Source organism: Aythya ferina, assembly GCF_964211825.1.
Source record: "Aythya ferina genome assembly, chromosome: 9".
NCBI lineage: Eukaryota > Metazoa > Chordata > Aves > Anseriformes > Anatidae > Aythya > Aythya ferina.
In genome coordinates, this window is record NC_140305.1 from 13,035,484 (window position 1) to 13,056,112 (window position 20,629).

Consider the following 20,629-nt stretch of genomic DNA (forward strand, 5'->3'; position numbering starts at 1 on the left):
TCCCATTGGCCGCCGCCGAGGCGCCGGTGAAGTGTGCGCCGCGGATTGGTGGAGCGGAGCGGGCGGGGCGCGCTCCCATTGGCTGCAGGCGTGAGGCGGGCGGGCGGGGTGGTGGCGGTGCCTCCTCCTCGTCGCCCCGCTGCCGGCCCGCCGCCGCCATGGCCCCCGGGCGGCTCGGCCGCCTCAGCCTCCTGCTGCCGCTGCTGCTCTGCCTCTGCGGGGAGGCCGCCGCCGGGTGAGTGCCCTCAGCCCCTCCCCAGACTCCCCTCAGCCCCTCTCAGCCCTCCCCAGGGCTCCTCAGGCTTCCCTCGGCCGCTCCCCTCAGCTCCCCCTCAGCCCGCCTCAGGCTCCCCTCAGGCGCTGACGGGGCCCCGCCGCCCCCCCCGTGTCTCCCCGCTGCAGGAGGGATTTCTACAAGATCCTGGGGGTGTCCCGCAGCGCCTCGGTGAAGGACATCAAGAAGGCGTACCGCAAGCTAGCGCTGCAGCTGCACCCCGACAGGAACCCCGACGACCCCCGGGCGCAGGAGAAGTTCCAGGACCTGGGAGCCGCCTACGAGGTGAGGGCCGGCGCCGGGAGGCTTCGGACTGGGGTAGAAATCGGCCCCACGCCCCCAGCAGGGCTTCGGGGAGACGGAAACCCCCCCTCTGTGAGGCTCTGGGGAGACCCGGCCTCCCCTGGTCCTGTGCTGGATCTCAGGTGCTGTGCCTAATGGGAACAGGTGGGCAGAGGGGCTGCTGGGCTGACCAAAAAAAGTCGTTTTATAATTGTTAGTCACATTAACGTAAGGAGTTCTGTTGCACGACAATGGAACAGCATGTGAATAATAATCGATAGCATAACATACCATGTAAATTGTGTGTAAACTGCTAGCCAGGTGTTTTAAGTCAAAACCTGCTTTCTCCTCTGCCACGTGCATGGGCATGGACACAACTCACCGGGCAGCTGCTGCTGTTTCATTCCTTTTGCTTCCTCTGCCACTGCTGGTCTCCTGCCGCCCCCTGGAGCAGAGGGCTCCTGAGGAAGACAAGAACACTGACCAACAGGGAGCCAGGTGGGGGCTTGGTGTTACCTCAGAGGAGTCGGGCTGTAGGATGAGCTGGAACCATGAGCTGTGGTCAGAAGGAAAGGGGCTGTCCCCCCTGTACAGCCTGGTGATGCAGCTAAACCTCTGGGTGCTGCAGGGCTCCAGCTGCCGCCCCGATACTGCTCTGTTCTTCCGACATGCAAATACAAAATGAACGAGGAAGTGAGGTGAGAAATAGCACATCAGAGTCCAAGCTGTTCGGCATAAAATTGGGAGTTGTGGTGCCAGCACAGGCAAAACAAACACAGCATGCTCTCACCTAAACCAGGGTGGTTTTTACCACCCATAAAACATCAGCCTCTCCAGTGCTGCTCAAGGTTTGTCTTGCTGAGTATCTAGAGCAAAGTCTTTAGGAAAGAAATGTGGGGGAAGTAGGTTAATTAAACAGTTCATTGTCCTTCCTTCAAACAGCCTGAGTGATTTTTAACACGCCAGCTGAGTGGCACAGACACAGATGCTTCAATTAAAGGAGACTCCTACATGTAACAGCAGCTGTTAGTCTCAGGATGGTTTGGGGATGAAGTTTTTGCTGTCTTTTTTATTTTTCTGAGCTTACCCGCTGTAGCTGCTTTGCTTTTGAGGCAACTTAGCATAACAAACAAGAGCTTTCCTTGTGATGTTTGGAGTGGTGTGTTCCACTGAAGCCTGCAGAAAGAAGCAAAATGAATGGAAAGGCAAATGTTTTGTTCTTTAATTCTTTGTTACTGCTTGTGATACTGTCAGTCGTCCACCAGGAGAATTCTGTTCCTTCACCAACAGATCACAGAAGGAAAAACTTATCCTGCTTCTATGAAACGGGTGCTTTAATGCAAATCTTAGGTGGCAGAGGGAGAACTGAGCTCTTATCTCTAGTCCTGGAAAGGTGAAGTTGATAGTTAAAGTTACTGTTTTGTGGGTTTTTCTTTTTCCTCTCCTTCTCCTTTGTTGCTGATGTTTATCGCTGGCTATGATTTCAGGCTGTTGGTCATCATTAAGCCAGTTTCTCCACCTGTTCCCACTCCTTTCTAACCTTCTGAAAGCTAACCTGGCAACCGTGACCTTCCAAAACATCATCAGCTGGTCAGGAAAGGGAAGGGAGGCTAAGTGTGACTAGAAATTTGCAGATCTGTGCCTGAGGAGCAAGAGCAAAGATCAACACCTAGGAATTAAAACTTTAAAGCTTTACAGCCTTGAGTGCTGTGTGTTGGGATGCGTTATTGTACCTTAGTACTGAGGCTGCTCCTTTTGAATTTGGCTGCTTTTAGAAGTGAGGGTCAGCGTTTGAGCTGGTGCAGAGTTAGGATACCTGGCAGATTCAACTGGGTAGGTAAATGTGCGTTCATTGCTAAGTGTTAGGAAACACTTGTCAGAGGAATACGTGGTCCAAGGGTTAAAGCAGAGGGTAACAAGCAGAGAAATGAGGGGGTGCCTTGAGCGTTGTTTTCTTTTTCATTGAGAAGCAGTTCCTGCTTTGTAAGAGCTGGTTTTAAATTATTATTCCCTTCTGAGTCTTTCTCAACTCATTAAGATAAACTCAGTATTGTTCATATTTTCTGCATTGCTTCTGCTGTTTTAATAAACTAATTTTAACTTAAGGGCTTAACCAACAAACATTTAACTTCACAGCGCAGCGAAGAAGTTGTAGCCAATGCTTCTGTACCCTGAAGCATTGGTGCTTGACCCCTGGTAAGAGCCTGGCACGGCTCTTCTCTGCCCCTCGTTTAAATAGCCCTGTTCAGCTGTGGGCAAAAGCCTTGTCCCTCTGTGTCCCGCTGCCAGGTGCTGTCGGACGAGGAGAAGAGGAAGCAGTACGACGCCTATGGTGAGGAGGGGTTGAAGGACGGGCACCAGAGTTCCCATGGAGACATCTTCTCACAGTAAGACTTTGCCACTTCAGGTTACTCTGTAGTCAGAACGGTAATTCTGTGATGCTTATGCATACATTTGACAAATTCAGTGTTAAGGGCTTTTACTGGCTCAGGGGCACTGACCTGAGGTGACAGCTGAAGGTTTGAAGAAACACGTTTGCAGTGGATATCCCACATGCCGTTACATTTGTCTGTCTCGTGGTGGCCCTTTCTCCAAGAGCAGTGAGTGGGAAGCAGTGTTGTCTGTCCACACGGACGGCTGTCACTCACGTGGGTGACTTGTGAGGTGCTGCAGCTGCATTAAACACACAGCATCCCCCCTGCATTTTCTGCTACGTGGTCATTTAACATTTTATCACAGACTGTGTGTGCATGTGGGCGTTCTTTTCTTCCTTTTGCAAGGTAATGCTGGAGTGACTTCCAGAGAGCAACTGTAAAGTTTTGATCAGTAAAATTGGAAGGCATTCACTTGTTGCTCAGGCAGAACCTGATCTCGTAGTTGTTTCAAGGCCCTTCTGTTTCTGCTAGGAACTAATTTGCTAAAATAATTCCTTAAGTCGCTCCTCTCATGTAGTCCTGAGTGAGAACTTCCACCGTCTGCTGGTCCATTTGGGAAAGAACACCCAGACTTGTCAGGGTTTTTTTTTCCTCATACTGCTTGTCCTTAAACTTGTGAAAACCAACCTGCTAGCGCTGACTTGAAGAGCTCAGAGCTTGTGCCTCAGGGTGAGGGTAGCTGAGCAACAGAGCCGTGCGGAGAGGCCTCCCGTTAGGCAGCTATCAGGTTCTGAGGCATTGCTGCTGCCTTGGGTGGCTCTCTTCAGCAAAGCCGCCTTTGATCAGAATTCCTTCCTGAACTGACCGATGTCCTTCACTCTAGCTTTTTTGGGGACTTCGGGTTCATGTTCGGAGGTAACCCTCGCCAACAGGACAGGAACATCCCGCGGGGCAGCGACATCATCGTGGACCTGGAGGTTACGCTGGAGGAGGTGTATTCAGGGAACTTCGTAGAGGTAAGTCTGCGGGCCTGTTGGGCTCTCCAGCGTGTTCTCAGCTCTCAGATCGCTGGCCGGGCCACTCTCTCTTCTCCAGAAGAAGAGAACTAAAACAGATGCTTGTTTTCTCAGTGTCTGTCAGTGGATGATGTTATGATGCTGTTTGGTAGCAGATAAAGCAATACATTGTTCCGTCAGTTATCTTTGCCATCTGGCAACTTGCCTGTATGATGCTCTTGTGACAGTAACTTACTGCCTGTCAGGGCCTAGCTGTGGCCAGTCTGCAGTAGCACGGCTGGAAAATGTGTTAGCGGTTTCTCTCCAGAATTTATTGTTGTGTGAGGCTAAAACACTTAATTTAGTTCTCTGGTTTTCAGCAATCCTTAGAAAACCATGCTGTGGATTTTTTGTCACTTTTTTTATGTGGCCAAGCACATCATTATGAATCTCTGGATTGCATACTTAACAAACATATAATGGCATTTAATTAAAACATAGTGGCATTTTAATTATTATTTTCTAAGCAAGCTGTATTTCTGGTGCTCACAATCTCTGCTGTACTGTGTTAGAGTTCGAAATGCTCCAATTTATGTTGTGAGTGGGTAAATGAGAAACTCAAAATAATTTTGCCCAGCGTATGGAACGAGGAAGCTATCGCAACCAAAGGCGTTCAGGTTTCAGCTGAGGTTTCAGCCTAGTGTTACCTTTCCTAGTTAGGAAGGTGGCAATAGGACCTCAGAGATGGTTTTCTGGTGCTTGGGAATTTAGTGTGCGATCAGCGGGAGGCATAAGGTGAAAACCGCTTAGAGAAATTAAGGAGAAAATCACTTAGAGTTTTGCCAAGATCACATGCGGCTACCATGGAGGCAGCAGAGTGTAAAAAAACAAGTTATGTTCAGACTGTTTGGGGAATCAAGGCCCAGGGGTGCTGGTTTGTCTGCTTACGTCAGCCTCTTTCGTGCAGGTGGTTAGGAACAAGCCAGTGGCAAGGCAGGCACCTGGCAAACGGAAATGCAACTGCCGGCAGGAGATGAGGACCACGCAGTTGGGCCCTGGACGTTTCCAGATGACTCAAGAAGTTGTTTGTGATGAATGTCCCAATGTCAAGTGAGTTTTGTGCTCTTCAGTGCTACGTGCATGTTTATTCAAAACCTGCCACTAGATGGAGAAAAGCGCCTGTACAACCAGGAAGACCTGGGCAATCTGGGAGCATTTAACCCAGGTTTCTCGTGGCTAAGGAGAGAGAGTCTTTATTTTTAGAGTAGTAAGGGCCAGCTCTGTTAGATGAAGAGCTTACCAATTTACTCTTTCAGTTCTTTACTCCTTGAACAATCAGTTGTTGCAGTAGAAATTCCATATTGATATCTGAAACCTACAGAAGCAAAGTTGGAGAAGCCCACAGTTTCCAGCTGGGGACAGCTGGATGAGGAATGCCGTGTTGTAGTGGTGTATCCAGATGCTGGCTGTGCGTTTAGGAGCCTAACTTTGCCCTCTCTCCTAGATGAGTATTAGTGTGGGAGAAAGGCCTCCAGTTTTAGATGTGAGCAAGGAACGTGTTAACGTGTGGGGGTGTTACCATTCTCCCAGGAACATAAGGAGCTGCTACCACCTGATGCTGGAAACTCAGCACTTGCTTGTTCTTCCCCTTTGCAGGCTCGTGAATGAAGAGCGAACGCTAGAAGTGGAGATAGAGCCGGGTGTGAGGGATGGCATGGAGTATCCCTTCATCGGGGAAGGTCTGTATACGGGCGCTGCCCAGCTGTAACTTGCTCCTTTTCCTTGCTGCAAGGGTGGTCATCATGACAGTGAAAGGGTCCGAGCCCTGCTTTGGGGATCTAATCAGCACGTGCTATTGGAAGTACTGTGTCCAGTGTGTGCTGCTGAAATCCAGGAGCATGTAGAGTGTTATCCACGCTTAGCAAAGACTGTGATACACTCCCTCTGCTGGTATTGGACAGACACACAAGAAAGCCCTAAATCAGATGTTGCAGATGGTAACTTGAACAGAAACATCTGCTTCTGACTTGAGCATGTGTGGGAATCCCCTTAGTCCAAGGAATTCAAGTCCTTTAACAGGAAAAGGACGGATATTGTTAGTGTGTGGGCAAGTCGTTACAACAGCAAACTGAATTCATCACAGAATTTCTAGGTAGGAAGAGACCTCAAGATCATCGAGTCCAACCTCTGACCTAACACTAGCAGTCCCCACTAAACCATATCCCTAAGCTCTACATCTAAACGTCTTTTGAAGACTTCCAGGGATGGTGACTCCACCACTTCCCTGGGCAGCCTGTTCCAGTGTCTAACAACCCTTTCAGTGAAGAAGTTCTTCCTAACATCCAGTCTAAAACTCCCCTGGCGCAACTTAAGCCCATTCCCCCTCGTCCTGTCACCAGGCACGTGGGAGAACAGGCCAACCCCCACCTCGCTACAGCCTCCCTTGAGGTACCCATAGAGAGCGATAAGGTCGCCCCTGAGCCTCCTTTTCTCCAGGCTGAACAAGCCCAGCTCCCTCAGCCGCTCCTCGTAGGACTTGTTCTCCAGGCCCCTCACCAGCTTCGTCGCCCTTCTCTGCACCCGCTCAAGCACCTCCATGTCCTCCTTGTAGTGAGGGGCCCAAAACTGAACACAGTACTCGAGGTGCGGCCTCACCAGAGCCAAGTACAGGGGAACAATCACCTCCCTAGCCCTGCTGGCCACACTGCTTCTTATGCAAGCCAGGATGCCGTTGGCCTTCTTGGCCACCTGAGCACACTGCTGGCTCATATTCAGCCAACTATCCACCATCACTCCCAGGTCCTTCTCTGCCTGGCAGCTCTCCAACCATTCCTCTCCCAGCCTGTAGCTCTGCTTGGGGTTATTGCGCCCCAGGTGCAGGACCCGGCACTTGGCCTTGTTGAACTTCATGCAGTTGACCTCAGCCCATCGGTGCAGCCTATCCAGATCCTCCTGCAGAGCTTTCCTACCCTCGAGCAGATCGACACACGCACCTAACTTGGTGTCATCTGCGAACTTACTGAGGGTGCACTCAATGCCCTCGTCCAGATCATCAATGAAGATATTAAAGAGGACTGGCCCCAGCACCAAGCCCTGGGGGACGCCACTAGTGACTGGCCTCCAACTGGACTTGGCTCCATTCACCACGACTCTTTGGGCCTGGCTATCCAGCCAGTTTCTAACCCAACGAAGTGTGCGCCAGTCCAAGCCAATGAATTCATTGAGGGAACGCTCTGAAAATCCTGGGTTGTTTAGCAAAAAATACTTGTTATCAGGGTTGTAGTCATAAGAATCAACTAGTTGCGTTTTTCCCTCGAACACGTGAGCTGCAAATCTCTGTCATGTATACATGTAGGTATTTGCTGTTTGTTGTAAAGAAACAATGCGCTGTTTGTTTCTGCAGTTGCACAAACTGGCTCCTTTAAACAGAGCTCTTCTTTCTTTCACAGGTGAACCCCATGTGGATGGGGAGCCAGGAGATCTGCGTTTCCGAATAAAAGTTCTTAAGTAAGTGGCTGGCCCTGTTGGACCACTCTTTCTGGTTACTGTAGAGGAAGTTTGCGAGCAATTTTCTGGCCGGTGTTGCCTGCTTGGCTAGCGTGTAGCTTACCCTTCAGCAGAGCTGGTACAGCCAGGGGCCCGGTAGTCAGGGCTGTGCAGGATGTTCAGCCCCAAGGATGCTGGAGGGTTCACCACTGCTGAGATGCTGCCGTAGTATTCTGCTTTTGTTGTGTTTGGCCTGAGTTCTGGCATGAGTTAGCTCCTGCCTGAATCACATGAAGTATCTCCTTTTTCCATAAACATGCGATCTCCCTATTGTAAGAGAATGTAAGGAAGATTGCTGGGTGAGTCATCGCTTCTTGACACACCTTGCCACTCATTGCCCTAGAAATAGAAAGGTTATTAGTAGTACGCATCTCACACAGGAAAATGAAGCTAAATTTCATTCATTCTTCACTTCCTCTCTGACTTCTGTGAAATCTCTACACCCTTTCACAAAGAGAGGGGAGGAAGCTAGAGGACCCGCTTTTCCTGTAGGAAAGAAGGGATGTTCCAGTCTCTTTATTTCCACAGGCACCCAGTCTTTGAAAGAAGAGGAGATGACTTGTATACAAACGTGACAATCTCGCTGGTCGAGGCACTTACAGGTTTTGAAATGGATATCACCCACTTGGATGGGCACAAGGTGAGGAAACAGTTTGCTTTCCTGCTCTGTGTAACTAAAATTTAGCTGCCAGGCCTCTTGTGCTGAGGGCTGGTTTGCATGGGGGCTGTGCAGCTGCTGGCTGTGCCCAGCGTCCCCTCAGCTAGAGACTTCCACACCAATTCCTTCAGAGCCAAAGCGGTGTATGGTGAGAACCTGGGTTCCCGGCTGCCAGAGCAGTATTGCGTGGGCTGTCTTTGGTGTTAGCACTGCCACGTGTCCTGGCAGTAATGCTCCCTGGTCCTCTAGCATGTTGCTATCTCTGGCAAGCAATCAATAGCAGTTGAAGTTGTTCAGTGGGCTGCAAAGGGCGTTTGGGGGGTTGGGGTACGTACCCAGAACAGTAGCTATGAACTAAAACTTCTTTTGTCTCTAGGTCCATGTTGCTCGGGATAAAATTACAAAACCTGGGGCCAAACTGTGGAAGAAAGGAGAAGGTCTTCCCAATTTTGATAACAATAACATCAAAGGCTCGCTAATAATCACATTTGATGTGGAATTCCCCAAAGAGCAGCTGACAAATGAACAGCGGGAAGGTGGGTGTCTGACGGCTGGCGTGGCTTCGGGCTGTGCGGTTCTCTTAGGAAAGCTGATGAGAAGTCAGCATAACCGAACCAGGGGTCTGTAGTGGTCAGGAGGGGATTTCTTTTCCATGGAACTCTTGTACAACGCAACATGCTTGGCCCAGTGCCCTCTGAATAGCTTTCAGTTTCTTCTGAAGCCTGTGAGCTTGGCTGCTGCAGTCGTAGGGAACAGGATTGGGTTGGGATGTGCCACTACTGGAATGTTGCACTTGGCAGACCTGGCGGCGCTTTGTTTTGTAGCTGGCCATCTGTCTGAAGCGAGGGACTTACTGGGCTTAGCCCGTCTGCTTTGCCTTTCCTGGAGCAGGATCACAAGCTGCTTTCCAGCCACTGCTTCTACCTGGGGGCAGTGCTTGTGAAAATCCCTTTGCAGTCAGGGGTAAACAGTGCCGTGCAGCATCCAGGGGGGTTTGTGCCTCCGTACATCTCCCTGTACCCTCAGTGCCTCGGGCGTGCTCGGGGAAGATGTGTGTGGTGCAGACCTGTGGTTGGAGGGATCAGCTACTCAGCTCTCAGGGCTGGAACGGAAGCTCGTGGGTGAGGTGTATGGGAATCCTAAACTGATGGGAGGGCAGATGCTGTAATCCTAGCTGGAAATTCAGCTCTGCTTCAATGGCTTCTGCAGTAGGATCTGCTGCTCTGCTCGAGGCATCACAGTAGACATCAAGGCAAGACATCTTTGCCCCATCCTCTGCTGGGGGGCAAAGTTGTTCCTGGCCCACAGCAGTGCAGCTCTCCTGCAGAAAACCCTGCTCCCCAGCACTTCTTCCTGCTGGACAGGGCTATCATACCTCCTTCTGAATGTGCCTTTTTACTGGACTCTGGCAGCTGTCCTAGTGGAGAGAAGCAAATGTGCAGCTTTCCTGGACTCCTAGAGTTTGTAGAGGGCGGCCAAGCCCCGTGAGGTCTCTTCTCAGCCCTTCCTGCTGCGTCAACACCGTTGTGTGAGCTACCAGAGGGAGTCCAGCTGGTGGCTGCAGCTCCAGGGCTGGCCCATCTTCTGCGGCTCCTCCTGCTGCAGTCAGGGCTGCAGCTGCTCAGGCCGTGAGGTCTGTGTCCGCAGCAGAGCGAGGTGTCCTCCTTCCAGGCTCTGCTGTCCTTCTCAAGCCTGTACAAGGCAGCAGCGCCTCTTGCATGGACGTGAGGTTCTTCTGGCTGCTGCTGGTGGCAGCTTGAGGAAAGGCTGAGGGCAAGAAGCAGTGACCAAGCCCTGGGTGTTGGTCAGAACCACGAGATAGCGTGCCCAGGAGCTGGGAGGTGATGGTGCTGGCACGGGTGTGTTCAGGCGCAGGGTCTTTGGGTGTCTCATACCCTCCTAAAGCAATTCCACCCTTCCGAGGGGAAGGTGACTGGGTAAGCAGCCAGATGCATTCCTGTGCGCTAGAGTATCTCCAAACATCCAGAGATTTCAGGGGTTTTATGAGGGAATAGGTCTGCTCGTGTAGTGTGGCAGCAGCTCAGCGTACACACTCAAAGGAAGACTGAAGGCCTCAAAATTCAAAACATCCCTTTCCTTGTTGTTGGCGCTGTTCCTAATTTCTTATCTCCTCACCATATGGATGGCTCCTGGGGCAGTCAGAAGACACTGAGACTGGGAGCACTGCTTCTAAGCTCTTGGGTCAGAAACAATCTGCTCCCCTTCCTGCCTGCGTAGGGTCAGGGAACTTACTGCCTGCTGATCCGAAGTGACTTTCTCTCTTGTTTCTTACACATCTCTACCAACGCTCATGTGCTGTCTTTAGGGACCCTTAAACCTCCCTCCAGAGTGCTCAGAGAGCACCAGCAGGCAGCACAGTGACTGTGTTGTGTTGTAACCTGTCACCTGCCAGTGGTGTCAGGAAAACTTGAAGCTGGCTCTAGTGAACGACTGAGGGTGCAGTGGCACCAAACGTCAGGCTTGCTGGCTGCCAGGACCAGGTCCCCAACACTGGGGTTGGGGCATCAGATAAGCGTTTTAAAACTTCCTGCGCTCTAACGAGGCTATCTTTGGGGCCAGCGTGCATCTGCCTAAGAGCTAGTCAGCAGGAAACGAGGTACGAGAGTGGTGCAAATCCCACTTTTTTTTCAGGATTGCTGGAGCTCACCTTTCTTCAGCTACGTCCTTCCTTTTGAAAGGCTGCACGGCCAGAAGGTACATCCGCTTACACATGGGCCAGGAAGTAGCTCCGAGCCTCCTATTTCCAGTTCTTTCCAGGACGGTTTTTCAGTATTTTAATGGAACTTCTGTGACCTTGTGTGCATCGAATAACCAGTCCTGAAGGACAGTAGTGTCTCTAGCCAGAATGGGTTAAAGTTTGCAGGGAGATTTGTTGCCTTTTAGATGGTCCTCCTAACAAAGGACTTGCATGCCTGGAAGCTTGTTTGTTTGTTTATTTTGTTTTGTTTTGTTTTTATGAGTGAGTTGGTTGATCCTTAATAACTGGTCTGCCTCTCCCTGCATGTGTACCCTGCCTGAAGGTGGCGACCACTGCAGAATTTTCCAGGCAGCCGAATGTGCTCTGCTGTGCAGACAGGCCCAGCACCTGGCCCCCTCCACCAGGACTCTGGCTGCAGTTCAGCAGGCTGGTCTGAGGCAGGACAGCAGTCCTCTCCTCTGTTGCATCGTGGTGCAAGCCAGTGTGCTTGTTTTGAGGCTGATGCTGTTTTGGGGCTATCCAACATCAGAATTAAAGCAATTCAGCTTTTTTTTTTTTTTTTTTTTTTTTTTTTTTAATTTATTTGAAAGTTTGCTTGCACAATCCTTTCTGGTGCTGGTCGGAGCAGAGGTGTGCCCCGAGGGGCCCCACAGCCAGGGCTGGGAGTGCTGGCACTGTGGGTGACCAGGCTGACTCTGAACAGGGAGTCCCCTCTGATTTATCCCTGGAAAAAGTGTGACATGTAATGTTCTTGCCAGTCTGCTTTCTCTGGTCAGTGCAAATATGACCCTTAAGTAGCAGTAAAGCCCTGCCAGTCTTTTCCTGAACGTTCTGACCCCAGTAGATTAGCTGCTGTGGTTTCAGTGCTGACTCACCCTCCCGTTCTCTAATCTTGCTCTGGATGCTGATAGGACATCAGGGCATGAATTCTTCAGGGTGTTTTATGAATGGGTTTTCAAGGGTGGGGAGGATGGCGTTTGTAAAGGCTGAATCCAGCCTAGCGATGCTCATCTAGTTACAAACACTGGCTTTCCAAACAGAAATGCGAGCTGTCTGTAGAGCATTCGACTCCACAGATGCGAGCAAGAGAACAAACTTGCTCTCCAGGGACTATTTTCGGTGAACAGTACTGTCCCCAGGCACCACACGCTGGTGTGAAAACCCCTGCTCTGTAATTATTCACCTGGCTTTCTGTAGCTGGCAATTCCAGAAGGAGCCAGATGTAGCTGTCCCAAACGTGCTGCCGGAGGGTTTCTGTTGGGCTGTAGAGGGAGCCTGGGGAGACGAGCTAGACGTGAATTAAACTCTGGAAATGCTCTCAAAGCCGTTTCTTGGTGTAGTTATACTTAAGATGGCAAACTTGTTCTCGACTTCAATAGCAAAATGGCTCTGGGAGTTGGAGCTTTATCTCTAGCTTTATCCCTCACAGAGCTGTGAGGATCTCAAGGTGGTGCTCTCGCCTTTGAAGTGATAGCAGAGGGGATTTTCTCCTTGGAATCGTTGCCTTTTTGTGGTTCAGAGAGCGTGTGAAAGCGTTGTGCTGGCACTACTGACTTCAGTCCTATTTCTCCTTATAGAAATGCTGAAGGAGCACGTGTAAAGCTGTTTCACCTCTGGGTTTGGGGGGATTTGGGTGTTGTTTTTTTGTTGTTGTTGTTGTTTAAATCATGCTCAGGGTGTCAGTGTTTGACAGCGTTACTCAGATACGTGGGCTCAGCCTCGAGAGGCTCGTGCCAGGGGCCTACAAGTCGATGTGTAAATGTAGCAGGAGCTGCTAAATGCAGCAGCTGCAGCGTCCTCCTGGCTGTGCTGTGCAGTAACGCCTCCGTTTCTTTTGCAGGTCTCAAACAGCTGTTGAAACAAGGATCTGTGCAGAAGGTGTACAACGGATTGCAGGGATATTGATGTGGGGGGAAAAAAAGGACTTAAATCAAAAGTCAGATTTGTTTGCAGTTTTTTCTCCTGCCCATTGTAGAATGGGAAAGAGGGAGGGTGGGGTGATTGTTGAGGTATATATGTCTTTTTTTTTTTTTTTTTTTTTTTTTAAACGGTGGAAGCACTCAGATGAGCTGGGGGGCATACTAGCCTGTTCAGGACACAATTGGTGCTGCCTATCCTGTTCCATGTCCTGGAACAACAAAGACTCCTTGAGCAGGAAAAAAAAAAAGTGGGGGGGGGGGAAAGGAGTTTTAAATTCCACACAGATTGGAATTTCTGTTTTTTAAATATATTTTGATGTGACTTTTCTGCACCATCTCAGCATATTTCCATAGCTTCTCCTATTTTTGATGTCCTTTGTGTCAGTCTCTTCTGAGTTTTTGTATTTTTTTTTTTTAATCCTAGTCCTTCCCCTCTGAGTCCAGAGTGTGGTATTGCTTCAGAGTGTGTGTTTCTGGGGCAGGAGTACAGCTGCTGTTGGGAGTGGACTGGCAGGAGGGCCTTTACAGAATGTGTTAGACCCACACTCAGCTGGGGAAAAAACTTTCTGAAAGATCCTGTGGGCTCTCATCACTACCAAGTACTCCTCTTGGCCCAAAAGTTAATGTTCACTTTTAGATTCAAAGTCACAACGGTTTAGCAAAGATTCCTCGGACCTTCGGCATGAAATTTCGGGGAAAATAACGAGAACGGCTCCTCGTGGTTCCGCCCTGCCCCCAAACGTAACCAGGGGCTCGTCTGGAAAAGCTCACTCACCTCCTGCACTCTGTCCTCCGTGAGGACAGGGAAGCTAACGGCGCAGAAATAAAGATGTTTGAGTTGGAATGGCAAAAACTACCTGCTTCTGTGTCTCAGCAGCCCTTGCCCTGGGACAGCTGCAAGTCATTGGACTAATGAGGTAGGGCAGCTTCACCCTCGAGTCCCTGCTCCTTTAAGCATCCTGTCAGAAACGCGCATCCCTGCGTGTTATTTGTAAGTAATTTTGGGAGTGGTAGCGGAGAAAGTTCCCAGAGGTGCCTGCGTCAGTCAGCCTCGTGCTGCTGCGCTGTGACGGGGAGGTAGGAGCGGGGTGAGTCAGCTGCTGCAGGACGGAGCTCTGCTCCCTTAGCCCGTGCTCCTGCCGCATCCCCTGAGCTGGGAAACGGACGGCATCTGCCTCTTCCACGTGGAAATGCTTGCCGGGGAGAAGCAGCAGGAGACGCAAGGTTGCTTTTTGGGGTTTTCCTTTTTGTTTTCAAGGTGGAGCAGCTCAGGTCTGAGCTTGGTGGGGAGGTGGGGAGCAGTGGCCCAGCCATTGTGTGCCGCAGTGGTCCAGCCGCGTCCCACCCAGCCCTTGAAGTCCAGCAGCAGCAGCAGGAGCTGACGCAGCGGAAGCGGCAGCACCGGGAAGGTTTCCTGTTGGATCCTTTGTGCGTTTGCTTTGGCAGAGCAAAGCTGGGGCTTTGGGAACGGCCGGGAGAGGGGCGAGGTGAGCCCCAGGTTGCCAGACCCTCGGTCTCAGTGCACATCTTCCTCGAAACCCTCACTCGAGCCTAAGGCGTTCATCCTGGCTGGGGCTGCTAGAAGAGCATCAGCCCCTTGGGCCAGCTGTTTCCAGGTCTCTGTAGGTGGCTCCGTGCCCCGCTTCCCCACTCTGATTATGTTTTGAAACCTCTGACTGCACAGAAACCCACCTGATGGCCCTGCGCAGGGGGCTGCTTCGTGCTGTCAGCCCTGCAAGGGTCCATTTGCTGACTGCTCCATGGCCCTTTCTACCCTACCAACATGCCCACACTGCCAGCACAGCAATAAAGCCAAAAACCTTACAGCAAAGTCAGCTTCTGCAGGAGATTTTTGGCTGCGACATGACCCTTCTAGCCCTGCCCCCAGCAGCAGACAACGCGCTTATTCCGAGCACAAGTACTTGTGCTTGCCGCTGCTTTTCCTTTCCAAGCTAGTTCTTTTCCTTCCTGTAGTCTTTTTTTTCCCTTTCTATTGTGGATTTGTGCTGCTCCGAGGGGCCCGTGCTGTGCTGAGCAGCAACAAGAGCTGCCAAGCCATGGTTTTACCAGGGCGAGAGCGAGACACAAGGCAGCAGAGACCAGCTCCGTTGTTGTTGTGGCGCGGGTAACTCACTGAGACGTGAAAGAGGAAAAAGCCCGAAGCCCTGCCAGGCAGCCCTGCTTCCTCCCGGCCTCCTTGCCCTGCTGCACGGTGTGTGTGCACGGCTGGGGCTCGCTGCTAGCCCTGCCTGCAAGCCAGGCACCCGGCGCTTCCACGTTTCCTTCCCGAGCAGCAGCGCACGTTGGTGCTTGCTGCATCTCATACGGATGCCCCGCTCGTTGTACTTCAACCCCCTCGCTTCAGAAGAGCTGGGCGCCTTCTGTGATGGCAGGAGGTGTGTTCCCAGCTGGTGGGGCTGGTGGGATGCGGTTTGGTGGCGTTGACATCCCGTGCCCTCTGTTCAGTAAAGATTTGCCAGCACGGGTGAGTCCTGGCACGTGGGGACTCCGCTATCTCAGATAGAGCCAAGAATTGCTGACCCGTCAGACACGGGCACCTTGTGCCACTCCTTCAGCAAGATGCCTGACCTCGAAATGTGTTTCTAGAAGTTCTCGCCCCTTTGAGAAGGGCTTGTAAAATAAGCAAGTGGCTACTGCCTGGCTGACACGGGATCCCACTTCACAGTGATCACTTCTGATCATCTCCTGGAGGTGTTTCTTCTACGTCGCACGCTGCGCTGTCAGCACATTGTTGCCCTCCTTTGGCTGCATCCCTGCTGCCTCTGGATGGGGTGAGGACCCCCCAGCCCTGTCAGACCCCAATTTTCCTGGCCATCACTTGGGAGGGGATGCTCCAGGTGAGGCCAGGAGCAGGTAACTGCATCTCTTCTCGCCAAGCAAGCGAACACACGCCTCTGGCCTGCTGTTTTCCGTGAGATAACCGGGCAAAGGGTCCCTTCGGTTCTTTGTAGGACAAATATCCCACGCAGAGCACTTGCATGGGGAGGGAGAGGCGGCTTCCCAGTAACTGCTCCATGACGTCTAAGCCTTGTCAGGGTTTGACCCTCTATGCTCTGGGCTTGCTGCCTGCAAAGCCACATCGCATGTGCCGGAGCAGCTGTTGTGGTTTGGAGACCACACGCAGGAGCAGCAGCGTTGGGTGCATGGGTCCCAAGGAGCCGCCTGGCCCGAGGGGGGTGTTTCCAATGCCGTCAGCCCCACAGAGCTGCTGCTCCCCTATTTCTCCCCCCAACGAGCCGAGCTGCTTGCCTGGAGCATTCCCGAGTCCGGGCAGGGGCTGAAAGCGTTCCCAAACAGCAGTTTGTCCTCCATGGAAACTTCTGGAAGCGCAGTGTAGGCTGGCCTGTTTTTTCCTAACAGCTTGTTATTCTAAAGCACTTATCTGTTCCTAAACTCGACTACATCTGAGAGACAGGCGGCGGAGATAGGAGGGGAGTGACCGCTGCCAGGAGCAAATTGCTGTCCTGAAGGCGCAGACCTGCGGCGATCCCCGCGTGCAGCTGTTCAAACAGGGCTGGAGCCCTCAGGAAGGTGAAGGGACAGCTCCTTGCCCGCATCTCTTACACCATTTTAGGTGGTTTTTAGGTGATCGGCATCAGGCTGAGCTGCTCGCTGCAGTCAGGCAGGGGCTGGCTCGCTCAGACCGGAGCTTTCCCTGGCGTGGGGACAGCAGCAGGGATGTCAGCGCTGCTCGTGCTGCTCCTGCCCCAAAAACCTCCGCTTGCCCGCCTGCCACATCACCGCCCGGTGTTGACTGTGGCCGGGGTCCAGCTTTCCCCTCCTGTTTCCGCAGGCCGGGTCAGGCACACTGACCTGGGAGGCGAGAGGAAAGGGAAAAGGGCAGTGGTGGGTCCTGGGCACCCCCGTGCCCTGCAGGGGGACGCGTCGGCTCTGCCCCTTCTGCCACTGAAGCTTTCCGTGGGTGCTGCCCGCTCTCCCCTGGGAGCAGGAGGCACCGCTGGGCAGTGGCAGTGTGCGGTGGAAAAGGGCCTGGGTGCTTCCTGGTAACCCAAACAAGGCAAAAATACGTTACCAAAAAAAAAAAAAAAAAAAAAAAAAAAAAAAAAAACAGCAAACCACCCTCTCCCTAGGGGCACTGGCTAATAGCAGACACATTCACCCTGGTGCAAGAGCAGGGTTAACAGCGATGGCTGAAAACTGGAAACTCCGCGCACGAAAGCAGCCGGGGCTGTCGCAGGGTGACCTCTGAGGACAGCTCAGCACGGAGCTCGCTGAGGCCCGAGCGGCGCTGATGACACCAGCGCAGGCTCTGCGTGCGTGGGGGTGTTTATGAGGCTAAGCCCTTCTTCCTGCCCTGCTGACGAGCAGAAGGTGCCGCAGCTTCAGCTGGGGCGAGGGGGACCTGAATCTGGGGACGGGGTGGGGAGAGGGACGCGGTGTGCAGGGGGAATCCCCGCACCCCCCTGCTAGACCCTGGGTCAAGGGGAGATGTGCACCCGTGGGGTAAGCGTGGAGGCGAAGGGGAAACCTGCCCCTACCCCGTGGGCATCGCCTTATTCCCTGCAACACCACACAGAGCTCGAGGCTGGGCGCCTTATCTCCAACTGAGCGGAGATAGCAGCCTGAGTGATGGAAACCACGCAGCAGACAAAAAGAGAAACCCTCGTGGGGAGGGGGGACAAGCAGTGTTTGCTTTTAGTGTTTGCTTTCAAGGAGACGCCGCGCGGGGGGCTGGGGAAAGCCCCTGGGGGGCTGCAGGGAAAATAAAGCAAGGAGCAAACTGCGCTCGCCCCTTGGATGCGTGCAGCGAAGCGCTGGCACCCGTCCCGCGAGGGGAGCACGGCCAGATTTTAGAAAGGATGGGCCCTGGATGCGGCTACCAGCTCCCAGAGCGATGGTAAATATTTAAGCAGTGTCTGGGAGCTGGCTGCAGCCAGCCCTTCCCCGCCTGTGACCCGGCATGCCACACGTCCCCGGCGTGCTGGTGCAGGGGCAAGCGGCGGTGACCCCGTGATGAGGCAGTTTGGGGGTGGAAAGAGGAATTTGGGGGCTGGGAGGGGCACGGATGCTGCTGCGATAACCTTTCCCTCCGCTCTGTGTCATGCGTTGGGCGCGGGTGCTGGTCACTGCCGGGGAGGTGGCTCTGGGACAGGGGGGTGCTGGCTTTGGGTGCCCGGGGACGGCCAGGAGCCATCCTGGGGACACGGCAGGGTGGCAGCAGCAGCCTCGGATGTTTTGTGGAGCGCCCGGCCCTGCGCAGCACGCAGAGGCCTGGCAGATGGGAAAAGGCTTCCCCAGAGCTGCTTCAAGCGGAGACTTCCCCAGCCGCCCCAAAGCCGACGCGTTTCAGAAGCAAACCAAGCCCCGTCCTTCCACCCCCAGCCCGGATCCGGGCCCTTCCCGGGTGCCCCCTGGCCGAGGACCTGGCAGGAGCCGAGCGACCCCTTGGGAGAAACGTGCAGCTCAAGGCACTGCAGTGGATACGGCAATGCCCCGTGTGCCAAAGCAGAGCCCGTGGGGACATGGACGCGGCCCTCACACCCCGCTGGAGGCTGTTCTCCGAGTGTTGACGCTCGCCTGCTGTGGTGTCAGCGCTTTGGAGGCTCGGGCCTCTCGCGCTTTGGCCGAGGAGCCCCCTAAAGGGTGGGGAGCAGCGGGACGGCCGAGCACGCCGCTCGGGGTGGAGGGCGGCCAGGGCCACCTGGCAGCTCCAGCGGATCAGATGAGGTTTTTGGAGACCTCCTCCTTCAGCCCTCGCTGTGGACACCGCCATGTCATCTCCCCATCCCGTTCCCGTTTCATTTTCCATCTCCCCCTTCCCCTGCCCGACTCCCTGCTCCCGCGAGAAGCTGTGTGTTTGCAGCTCTGCTTTTACACAAGGACGTGCTTCACCAACAATCCTTTTCTTTATCCCCCCCAAAGCCCCTTCTATCCCCAGTCCCCGTCTCTGGGCAGTCTGTAGGTGACAGCAGTGAACGCTTCAGCCTGCCCAGGAAAACTGCCCGTGTCCCTCCAGTCCCCCTTGGTGTGCCAGAGGGAGATAAGGGAAAGAAAAACAAATTGAGCCGGCTGGCCCCGGGGAAAAATCCCTGCTGCAGTGAAAACAAAGCGGCGCGGGGATCACGACGAGTTCAGGCAGCGCAAGCCCCATGAGCCTCCCCCGAGGCCAAGCGAACTCAGGACGCACGGTCCAGCCCCAAAGCAAGGCAAGGCAGCACAAGGAGGTGGGCAGAAGGGGTTTTATTGCACCAAAACCGAAGCAGGGCTGTCGTGCGTGGAGGTGGACGGCCACCGGTGGGTCCTCACCCAGGTGTGCCACCTTTCCTTCCCCCATTCCCCCCCTACCGGAATGGGGGCGAGTGATGGTTTGAGCGCCTTTGAATGCTTTCTTGGCTTTCTTCTCTGATTTTTCACCGCTCCCCTTCCCCGTTTTTTCCATCCCGGCCAAGCGTGGTGTTGCGTTAAGCCTCAGCACACAGCGTGGGGACTGTCCCCAAGGCAGGGGAGGGACATCCCAACCGGGGGACCCGCCAGCGAGGAGCTTGAGGCACGCAAGATCTGTCCCCTGCCTCCATGGGGTGACGCTGGGTCGGTCCCCTGCCTCCGTGGGGTGACGTGGGACGGCCGTGGCCACCGCTAGCAGCTGCCACCCGTGCACAAGAAGATGCCCCCGGCCATGCCCAGCACCGCCAAGACCCCCACGCTCAGACCCAGCGCCAGCGGGGCGTGCGACCGGCTGCTCTGCTTTCCTGCAAGAGGTGAGAGGAGGTGACAAGGGCAGGCCACCCCAAGCCCCTGCTCTCAAGGGACGAGCCCCCAGGAGCAGGGGACAATCCCCAGCCACCCCCGTCGTCCCCGGCACGGACCTGTCTCGGGGCTCTGAGCCCACAGGATGTCCACGCAGGTGGTGTTGAGGAAATACTGCAGGTCCCGGGTGGTCTCCGGGTACTTCATCAGCTCCCGCTGGGCGAAGGAGGCCACCGCGTCCCTGCCGGGCCAGCGGCGCTCCCAGGTGGCGGTGGGGACGTGGAAGGTGAGGAAGGCCGTCCCGTTGAGGGTGATCTCGTAGAAGCTGCGGGCTGTGCCGTTGGGGAAGAGGCAGCAGCCCAGGCGGCAGCACAGGCTCTGCGTGTCTGCAGGGAGGCCGTGAGGACGGGCAGGGGACCAGAACCACCCTCAACACCCCCAGCGCCGAGCCGCCCTCCGCGCACCGAGTCATCACGGCCCCATCGGCATCCCCCCTTGCCCCAGCACTCACAGTTGATGGGCCTCTCCTTGCTGAAGAGCCGCACCAGCTCGCCGAAGTAGGTCAGGTAGTTGCCCACCGTCTCCTGCCGCCGCTCCCAGGCGGCCGGGGGCTCCAGCGGCAGCACCTGGGTGACGTTGTGGCCCTCCAGGAGGTGGCTGAGCCGCCCGCCCAGCGTGGCATTGCCCCAGAAGTCGGAGCTGCCCTTGGACACCCGCGTCCACTGCAGCATGGTGAAGGCGAGCGGGGCTGCCGGGAGACGTCGGGGTCACCGTGGCTGGCGGTGGCAGGGTGACCCCAAGCCCGATGCTCGCCCGCCAGCCTGGCGGTGCCCCGCATAGCCCTGGGTGGCCTTACCTGTGCCCTGTGCCCCACAGCCCAGGGCCCCGCAGAGCAGCAGCAGCAGCAGCAGCATGACGAGACGGGACGGGACGGGACGGGATGGGAGGGATGGGATGTGTGGGGACGGCGGCGGTGAGGGAATTTAGCGGGGCCGGGGAGGTGGAGCTGGAGGAGGAGGACGATGGTGGGAGTCCGGCCAAGGCGCTCCCATTTCCTTAGCCCGGGACAGCCGCACCCCTTCCCTGCCGGGCGCCACGGGGGGCCTGGGAGGGGGTTGGAGGGACTGGGAGG

The 20,629-nt window shown here is 54.4% G+C and overlaps 2 protein-coding genes across 2 annotated transcripts; one reads left to right on the plus strand and one right to left on the minus strand.

Annotated features, from left to right (window-relative positions):
• Positions 1-102: 102 nt before the first annotated feature.
• Positions 103-13,277, plus strand: DNAJB11 (DnaJ heat shock protein family (Hsp40) member B11). The gene is made up of 10 exons (XM_084529474.1): positions 103-235; positions 403-559; positions 2,846-2,943; positions 3,815-3,947; positions 4,894-5,036; positions 5,583-5,665; positions 7,376-7,433; positions 8,001-8,112; positions 8,507-8,666; positions 12,690-13,277. Exons 1-10 carry the CDS (start codon positions 159-161, stop codon positions 12,752-12,754), a joined length of 1,086 nt encoding a protein of 361 aa, XP_084385600.1. The 5' UTR covers positions 103-158; the 3' UTR covers positions 12,755-13,277.
• A 5,696-nt stretch (positions 13,278-18,973) lies between these two features.
• Positions 18,974-20,513, minus strand: PROCR (protein C receptor). The gene is made up of 4 exons (XM_084529475.1): positions 20,354-20,513; positions 20,009-20,245; positions 19,617-19,883; positions 18,974-19,499 (listed from the first exon to the last, which is right to left on the minus strand). Exons 1-4 carry the CDS (start codon positions 20,409-20,411, stop codon positions 19,387-19,389), a joined length of 675 nt encoding a protein of 224 aa, XP_084385601.1. The 5' UTR covers positions 20,412-20,513; the 3' UTR covers positions 18,974-19,386.
• Positions 20,514-20,629: the final 116 nt, after the last annotated feature.

Coding starts and splice junctions, on each gene's coding strand:
- DNAJB11 (XM_084529474.1), top strand. CDS start 159: ATGGCCCCCGGGCGGCTCGGCCGCCTCAGCCTCCTGCTGCCGCTGCTG. Junction 560..2,845: donor ACCTGGGAGCCGCCTACGAG/GTGAGGGCCGGC, acceptor TCCCGCTGCCAG/GTGCTGTCGGACGAGGAGAA. Junction 8,113..8,506: donor CCCACTTGGATGGGCACAAG/GTGAGGAAACAG, acceptor TTTTGTCTCTAG/GTCCATGTTGCTCGGGATAA.
- PROCR (XM_084529475.1), bottom strand. CDS start 20,411: ATGCTGCTGCTGCTGCTGCTGCTCTGCGGGGCCCTGGGCTGTGGGGCA. Junction 20,246..20,353: donor CTGTGGGGCACAGGGCACAG/GTAAGGCCACCC, acceptor GTCTCCCGGCAG/CCCCGCTCGCCTTCACCATG. Junction 19,500..19,616: donor GGCTCAGAGCCCCGAGACAG/GTCCGTGCCGGG, acceptor CACCTCTTGCAG/GAAAGCAGAGCAGCCGGTCG.